The sequence below is a fragment of the Pectinophora gossypiella genome, chromosome 17 (assembly GCF_024362695.1).
Source record: "Pectinophora gossypiella chromosome 17, ilPecGoss1.1, whole genome shotgun sequence".
NCBI classification, from domain to species: domain Eukaryota; kingdom Metazoa; phylum Arthropoda; class Insecta; order Lepidoptera; family Gelechiidae; genus Pectinophora; species Pectinophora gossypiella.
Genome location: NC_065420.1, coordinates 12872350 through 12881724, shown reverse-complemented (window position 1 = coordinate 12881724; position 9375 = coordinate 12872350). Strand labels below are relative to the sequence as shown.

Genomic DNA, 9375 nt, shown 5'->3' with positions numbered 1-9375 from the left:
ACCAAAATCCACGTGGACGAATTAATACACTTACACAATAGAATAATTTTTAGTAGTACAATAAATTTTCACACATTTTATTTAAAAAAAAAAAACACGCACTACATATCTATTCACTTTCACCGTCCTTGAACCATTTTTTTAGAGCAATGTCAATGTTTTCAAGCGGCCATCTTTCAAAACCTACGACAATACGCACTTACCATTACCAATCAAAATAAAATTCACAGTTCGCTACGTAATACACTACAGACCCCTTACATTCGTATTGAGAGTGGTATATAAGCATTGAGGATGCACTCACTATCATCATTTACTCATCTGCCATACCCGCAACAAGTAAAGCAACATGAAATACGTTAGTATTTTGTTTATCTATCATTTATGTTAAAGTGATAAATGTGATAATAAAATTATTAGTTATATTATTAGTGATAGAAAACGGTTTAAATTTCGAAGCTCTCGAGCGTTCGAAGGATTTTATTTTTAACTTCAGTCAGTATTTTCAAATTTAGAATTTTAGATAAAATAAAATAGATTTTATTTTTTTAAAGTTCTATATACAGGACAGTGTAAATTCGATTTTTAAATTACAAATCGCGAGTGATTTCTTACTTACAATGCAGTTACTTTTCATGTCCAATTTTCGGGAAGTGTTAATAAGTGTGTTAAATTCAGTGACCCGAAACCGTAATAAAAACGTGATCCTGTTCGGAGAACGCCTGACTTACATCGTAGGGTCACGGGTTCGAATGGCCTCTGTGGTCCACTGGTTGAGCGTTGGGCTCACGATCCGGAGGTCCCGGGTTCGAATCCCGGTGGGGACATATCACAAAAATTACTTTGTGATCCCTAGTTTGGTTAGGACATTACAGGCTGATCACCTGATTGTCCAAAAGTAAGATGACCCGTGCTTCGGAAGGCATGTTAAGCCGTTGGTCTCGGTTACTACTTACTGGTGTAAGTGAGTAATCGTTACATGAGTTGTCAGGGGCCTTTGGCGGCTCAATGATAACCCTGACACCAGGGTTGATGAGGTTGGTAATCCAGCTCACAACCGACACGATAGAAGAGACGGGTATGAATCCCGGCTTGGCGTCTAAACCACTGAATTCGACTTTATGAGTTTGAATTCATGTTTGGATAATAGATAATTGCTATCATGTTGTTTCCAGTATTGGTACTCGATGCAACTTAATTTTTACCGGGATTAAAACGTTCCTATTGTGAGGTTTTATTAACAAAAATCACATATCCGAATTTGATTTTTCAAAAAGGCGCTTACATGATTTTTTCTACCAGTATGTGCCTTCTAGTCATTCAATCATCACTGTTATTTGAAGGACAGAAAGAAATACCTAAGTTAGGTAAGCTAACATTCTTCCAATGTATTTAGCAAGTCGCAAATATCAACTATGTTATTATATTACCTACCTAGTGGTATTTCATAACATTTTGTCTAACTTTCATTTGCATACTTACAAGTATTTTCAGCCAATCTGTGATGGCCGTGTTCGAAGAACCATCACTATATCGTAATGTGACAAGTTTGAATTCATGTTTGGATCATAGATAATAGGCTAGTTTCCAACTAGTCAAATCAGTTACTTTTCACTACGAATCACTTTGTGATCCCTAGTTTGGTTAGGACATTACAGGCTGATCACCTGATTGTCCGAAAGTAAGATGATCCGTGCTTTGGAAGGCTCGTTAAGGCGTTGGTCCCGGTTACTACTTACTGATGTAAGTGAGTAATCGTTACATGAGCCATGTCAGAGGCCTTTGACGGCTCAATAATAACCCTGATACCAGGGTTGTTGAGGCTGGTATTCCACCTCACAACCCACACGATAAGAAGAGAAGAAGTTACTTTTTACTAAAAGTCCAAACACAAATTACTATGGATTTTTCAATGAAATAGCACAAAGTGACAAAATGTCGGACTTATTATTACGTTGTTCTTGGTTAAAATTCATAAATAAGTTAAATAGTAAAAAGAATATATTTTTCGTTTATTCTAGATCTGTCTTTATTTAGTAATCAGAATGTCATAATTTATTCTGAACCTAGTACGGTCACGAGGTACTAATATGTACATACACTTTGAAATCATGTCACATTAACTTTTTTGAAAAATTCAACCATAAGTCTCATTAAATGTCAAATATGATAGTGCGACAGGGTTCTAAAGTGGGTACATGTTATTGCTCATGACTGTACCTGACCCAATTGATATCACGTGATTTACAGGATCTACGCCCGGTTATTGGCATAAGCTCGCCCCCTATTCCATGGGACTTAAATATATCTGGTGAAGATTGGGTGCACTACCCACCTCTGCCTACCCTGTCAGGGATCATTATATATATATCAATAAAATTAGTGCAGATTTCACTAACACAGTTTGCTCGACCAATAAGTATATAGACGGCGATACGGCTCACCACCTATCACTTTGGAAACAGAAAGCTTGGTTTCATCTTGCGATGGATGTTCCTCTGACTACCCCAGTTAGGATATAGCCGTGAGCTTATGTCGATTTTCCTTCAGATTTTGTAGTTTTCTCGTCTTACACATCCTGGAAATAAAAAAAATATTTTCTTTTTTATAAATCTATCGAACTTTCTTGCAACTTTAAAGTTTTACTGGAATCCAGTATTGCACGCACTTTGAACATAAGAGTTGTGTCACCTATTGTATTTAATATTGTGTAAACCACAGACTACAGAAACAAGGGATCTACACAATATTTGTGATAATATTTGTGGTAATATATTTGTGGTTTACACAACATTAAACACAATAGGTGACATTGGTGCTAATTCCTGTAAATACCATCTAATTTTATTTTAGGTTATATCTGTCATTTTCTTATCCGCCGAAAAGGAAAGGGACGGGTAATCGACAAGCATAAAATTTATGGAACACACGTCAATTTTAAGCACAAATCTAAAACAACCGTCTAAAAATTCGCCCGGGTTATTCATTTATTTACTCATTCTTCCTAAAATTAAGAGCTGTCAATCATCCGTCCCTTTCCTTTTCGGCGGATAAGAAAATGACAGGTATAACTTAAAGTAAAATTAAGAGATATCTGCAGGAATCGGGGCCATTGTAACCCTTAAGTTCTCAGTGCGTTCAATACTTGATTCCAGTAAAACTATAAAATGCATAAAAAATCGATAGATTTATAAAAAAGAAAACACTTTTTTATTTCTTTTTTTTATATCTATGCTCACAGCATTAAATTACAATAGTCCGCATGTCACCTGTTAACTCACGTTGGCGTGTGAAGCTGCACCAAGACATTCTGACTGGATCGCTTTATCGATTTACCTGTCGTTCACTACATAGTAACACAAGCGCTCGTTGTGGATGCACGATACCAAAGAAGCAATGAATAACGCGGAATGTTTTATAATACGACCGCTGCCTTAGTGAAACATTTCGTTTTGTGCATATTTCGAGCGAGGACCTCTTTGCCTGATATATAAAGGAGCCTCGCCCCGAAGGCGTCTCCCCGCCTTCTGCTTCGAGGACACCGAGAAGTCTACTGCGACGTCGACGAAAATAATTTTAAAATAAATAAAAATAAAATATACGGTCGAATTGAGAAGCTCCTCCTTTTTTGAAGTCGGTAAAAATCGATCTAGTAGTTCCTACAAACTAACTTACAAACATTACCTTTTTAATATATTAGTCTATCTCTATCGTCATAAGTGTATATAGAATAGAAAAGAAATAGTTTATTATAAAAGGGCGCCACACAAAAAAAAAGACAATAACATCATATCAAATTTCCAATTACACAATTACAATTACAAAAAAGCAAGACGGATTTTTGACGAAATTATTATAAGGCGGTGGTGGACGTCCTGAGATAAAAGGGCCTAACTCAGCATCGTGGCGTGAACAACGACGCTGATATTATGTCGACCCTGTATATGTACTCATCCAATCCATTTTTGAATTCCAGTTCATCGTCCTCGCCTTGGCTTCAGTGGCGGCATCAGCCCGTCTGGACGGCAACGTCTACCTGCCTCCTCACTCCAGGTCTTCTGGAGGTGCCAGCGCAGGCCTCCAAGCCCCCTTCTCTCAGGACCAATCCCAGAATTATCAGGGACAGAGCCAGAACTACGCTCAGGGTCAGAACCAGAACTACGCTCAGGGTCAGAACCAGAATCAAGCTGAAATCCTGAAGTATGAGAATGAGATCACCGAAGATGGTTTTCATTATGCGTATGAGACTAGCGACGGAACTAAGGCTGAACAAGAAGGTAAGAATATTTACATTGTATACATACAGGTTGTAATTGATACCGTAACGAATACTAAGGGAGATGATTCGGCTCATGATTCTGAGTTCGGAAAATTCCACTTGATATTAACTCGGAATAATTAAACGTATCGCAATGACAATACGGCTAATCGTTGAACCGCCGCATTACAAAACAGCCCTGTTTTTGAAAACAGCTAGCCGTAATGTAATACAGCGGATTATACTATCCGACTGCGACATATACACCACACACACGCAAACTCATCACGCTTACTTCCCATCGGGATAGGCAGAGACGTTGGGTAGTTTAATTTCCTAGGTCAAAAATAAATTACACCAAATTTAAAACTAATTAAAACGTTATCTTTAAGTTCGATATTTTACAGCGTGTTTCTATGACGTCACGGTTACGAGTACATAATATTTTCGTTTGATGCATCGTTTTCATACTTTTATCGACTGCGATATCACACTTTATATCGCCTTCTGACAAGTTGTAGTTCAACAAAGCCCAAAAGAGGAATCATACTAATGACTTGTTTTTTTTCTCTGGTATCTATTGTAATACACTGTAATAATGTTCATTGTCACCACAAGATATAATTTTGAAATGTGACCACATTTCGCATTGTTATCGGCAACGAAATTATATTGCACCAATATGATCTAATATTAGTATACTTCTCTCTCTCTCTCTTTATTTAAGAGCTGCGCTCTTGTCGGTGGAGTAATCGCCATTCCTCTCTTCTTCCCGCCAAAACCTTCACCTCCTGATACGACACGACCTGCACTTTCTCTTTTATTTGTTTCATAAATGTTCTCCTAGGTCTACCCTTTCCTCTCTTCCCTTCAATTTTTCCTTCTATGATGTTTGTCATAAATGAGGTTCTCCTTTCTTCAACTCTTTCCAGCATTTTTTCATTTGACACCATTTCAGTCCAGCTTTTACCCTCCATCCTTCGCCAACACCACATCTCAAACGCTTCCGGTCATAGTCCACGTTTCACTTCCATAGAGTGCAATGCTCCAAATGTATGATTTAATAAACCGGTTCCTTATTTTTAATGATATGTTTTTTTTTCAAAATGTATTTTTTCCTGTTAAATGCTTGTTTGAATTATTAGTATACTTACTTCATGACAATACAACGTTATTGTAGAACATAACAAAGCATCACGTCTGTATATCATAAGACAGAAATTTATAGTAAATATACCGACTTCTGGTAAGTCATGTTTAAGTCCCTTATGAGGAGCGACCCTATTGCCATTAAAACGGGCACAAATCCCTGATAACCAAACATGAATTTAAATTCATGAAGTTGAATTCAGCGGTTAAAAACCCTAGTCGATTCGAACCGATCTGTCAGGAAAACGTCGTTCATCTATCCAAGCACCTTTTTATGTTTGTCCCATAAATTAAACTAGTCTTCATAAGCTTAAAAAGGATGCATATTTTTCCTAATACACCTAGTATTACCTAACGTGGCAAGTTGAAGATCTACAACCTAATTTGGATTTAATAAGTGAATCACTTAGCTTTGTGTTGTGAACATCTGCCAATCAGATGAATAAAACCAGCTGAGGTTAGAAGTTGCATTTATAGGGAAAAATGATGTGCAATAAAGGTAAAGTAAGGTATTTATATTATTAGTATAAACCGGATTATGGAGTGAACGGCAATCAGGGACTTTCTAGGCTACGTTCCCAAAACTAATGATGAATTTAAGGTGAGAATTAGGGAGCTATTGGCCCCAATTCCTGCGAACACCTTCTAATTTTATTATAAGTTAGGGCAGGCGCGCACTACGAATTTTTCGCTGCGCGGCAGAAAAAAAGCAGCGGCATAATGTCGCACTGTAATTCTGCATCAAACTGTTTTAAATTGTATTACGCGCACTTAATGGCAGGGTCGCCGGCGCCGCAGCGGCGCAACATTACAGTGCGACATTATACCGCTGGTCTTTTCTACCGCGCGGCGAAAAACTCGTAGTGCGCGCCTGGCCTTAAACCTGTCATATTCTTATCCACCGAAAAGGACAGGGACGGGTGACTAACAGCTGTTAATTTTAAAATGAATGTGTCAATAAATGAATAATCTGGCTGAAAAAAATAAGTATTTCACTGGTATGCAACCCGGTTGAAGTGTGATAGATAGATAGAATGGAAGTGTGCGCTCTTGTCGGTGTAGCATTATCCATGCTACTTTTTAGGGAAAAATAGGGCAGTGGTTTCCCGCTTGTCTTGCTGCAGTACTCCGTCTGACGCGAGTGGGATAGCGTCCAGATTAGTCTCCTGTCCTCTACCTCTGAATAGTACTGACAGTTTCTTCTGCCCTCCATCAGGTTCCAGGTTACATTCCCTGTGACTTGCCTTGCTTACTGCATTGAAATGCTTGTTGAGGACCTCACCCGTACAAACTTAACAAACTTTTTGTCTCTCCAACAGGCCGCGTGCTTCCCGGCGCGAAGCCCGAGGAAGGCTCCCTCCAGGTATCAGGATCGTACTCCTATGTAGGTGATGATGGTCAGACCTACACCGTAACTTACACCGCCGACGAGAACGGCTTCCAGCCCCAGGGAGCTCATTTGCCTACCCCTCCTCCCATCCCTGAAGCCATCTTGAAGAGTCTGCAGCTTACCGCTGGGAATGGAGGTAAGTAATCTATGAATTGTTTTACGAACCTTTTCGGTCGGTTCGTCTTCTTGTCTTTATGAGACATTTGGGTTGTGAGATCACTGCCCAACCTCGTCAACCCTGGTATCAGGGTTACTATTGAGCTGCCAAAGACCCGTGACATGGCTCATGTAACGACTACATATTTATTAGGTAAATAGTAGCCGGGACCAACTGCTTGACGTGCCATCCGGAGCACGGACCATGTCACGGTCGCTCAATGACAACTACGAACTTGGAAGAATGGCTAAATGTATTAAACTGCCCGATCCCGACGCATCGGGCCTCATGGTTTGTCACAAGATAGTAACATAAAATAATTGTTTGTTTTACGCCTGACATATTTACAATAGCAACGTTACAATGCGATGCTAATTTTCCTTTGCTTTTTATAATACTGCAGGCGCACCCGAAGCTTATAACTACGAATTTCATATTTAGTAATTAACCTATTGTTTTATATTACAGCTCAATACAACAGCGGCAGGAGCAGCTACGACGCAGACAACGGTTATTAAGCAGCAAATAATTAGTTAATATTACTAAAACCGCCATTTTGTATTTTTTTTTGTACTTATTGTTTTAAATGTGGCTGAGGTCAGGACGAAGAGGCCAGTATGTGTTCAAATTAGTCGTTACCTGTTATTTTTTGTATTATAAATCTTGTAAATAAACATACCTTTTATATAAAAATATTATGGTCTATTTTTTTGTTATTTCTTTGAGGTCGTACCCACTATGTATGAACTAAGTACCCACGCCTCACCGAGCTGAGAACAGCTAAATGCCCGAATATTTTTGAGTAATTATGTATCCGAGTAATGAGAAAATAGGTAATTATTACGTTAAATCTGGACAGCGTCATCTGTGTTTGGGAACGTTATTTTTTTTTTTTTTTTGACGTGACTTATTGTAGATTTGCCGCAGATGGCATTAACTACTTGGCCGGACAAATGGGGAGCGCTGAAGGCTCTCACCCGGTACAACGTTTAAGACAACAGGCCTGAGGGTGCCCAGTTGGGCGCGAACCCTCGGCTCAGGGCGTCGTCTGAGAGGAAAAATATTTGAAAGAATTAATCGACCCTAGTGGGTCGATAGCGATAAGCGCTGAATGAGGGAGCTTCAAGGGAGCGCAGACATAAGTTTAAGTATTCATGATGTACTAAGTAGCCTGTTCCCAAGCTTTATTAGACCTAAGCGATAGATGGTGAACCATGACACCGTAATTTATTGCCCACAATTTTCACTGTAAGTAATCAATAAACAACCGACCAATGTTCCCAATTAACAAGATCTTGGAACAGTCTGCGCTTGCGTTCTTGAAATGGCACTTGTCATGCATACAATACAATCAACCATCAAAAACCAGCCAATTGCTTGACAGACGTGAATAACCTTGCGGTTCCGTAGGAGTACGTACCTACAGTTTAGTGTGTTACCTATAAGTTCAGTGGTTCCATTCCCGGTGTAGACATGTCAAACAATACACACTTTATAAGGCTGTCCCTAGCTAGGATATTGCAGACTGATTAGCCAAAAATAAGACGATTCCGAGCTTCAGAAGGCACGTTAAACCATTGATCCTGGATGCTTTTTAAGTAGTAATTTACTTAAATGCTGCGTTCAAAAACGGTAATTGCTAAAGTGGGTCGAAAAGCCGCCAAATTCAAATGGGATTGGGCCGGACATGTTTGTCGCATGCACCCTGAGCGGTGGGCACGGATCGTCACGCATTGGGTGCCTCATGACGGGTACAGGCGTCGTGGTAGACCTCGAAAGAGATGGCGTGACGACTTGGACGCTTGCCGGAGAGACTGGCCGGAATACGCACAGGACCGCGAAAAATGAAAAGAGGAAAGGGAGGCCTTTGCCCAGCAGTGGGATCTTGTACGCTAGATTAGATTACTTAAATAGCATCCGGGAGTCCTAGAAGGACGTACATAGACCAAATTGGAGACGTCCATAAAGAAGGTTCACTACGATCTACTCTGAACCGACGTGTGTGTATGAAACGATTTATGAATGAGTTTTTTTTTTTACTTTGGTCCGCTAACCGTACTGTCAGCTTCTTAACCTCTTATTTACCGATGACGCTTTTTGGCGTTCGGAATTTGCGGAATTTTTTCGCACCGCTTACCGTGAACGCCGAAAGGCGTTCAGGTGACCGCAGCCGATATTTTAGCTTAACAACGCCATCTCTCTGATTTCCTTAGAACTTAATCTGGAAAGTTCCTCATTCCGAGCGATTTTGGACGATTTCTGTGTTTACGTCAGTTTGTATCCCTGGTAAAATTCTTTCCGGCCAAGTAGTTAATGCCATTTGTGGCAAATCTATAATAAGTCACATTAAAAAAAAGTAAAAATTTTGCCATTTTGTATGAGGGCTCCTAAAAAGCGAACCAAACAGCTGATGACATCAGA

At 39.5% G+C, this 9375-nt stretch overlaps 1 protein-coding gene across 1 annotated transcript; it reads left to right on the top strand.

Annotated features, from left to right (window-relative positions):
- The first annotated feature begins 307 nt into the window (after positions 1–307).
- Positions 308–7649, top strand: LOC126374231 (endocuticle structural glycoprotein SgAbd-3-like). Its single transcript, XM_050020742.1, has 4 exons — positions 308–358; positions 3977–4277; positions 6727–6933; positions 7423–7649. Exons 1-4 carry the CDS (start codon positions 350–352, stop codon positions 7470–7472), a joined length of 567 nt encoding a protein of 188 aa, XP_049876699.1. The 5' UTR covers positions 308–349; the 3' UTR covers positions 7473–7649.
- Positions 7650–9375: the final 1726 nt, after the last annotated feature.

What these genes read in the sequence shown, in the direction of transcription:
- LOC126374231 (XM_050020742.1), top strand. An exon ending in AACTAAGGCTGAACAAGAAG is followed by an intron (nt 4,278 to 6,726) that starts GTAAGAATATTT and finishes TCTCTCCAACAG; the next exon opens with GCCGCGTGCTTCCCGGCGCG. An exon ending in GCTTACCGCTGGGAATGGAG is followed by an intron (nt 6,934 to 7,422) that starts GTAAGTAATCTA and finishes TTTATATTACAG; the next exon opens with CTCAATACAACAGCGGCAGG.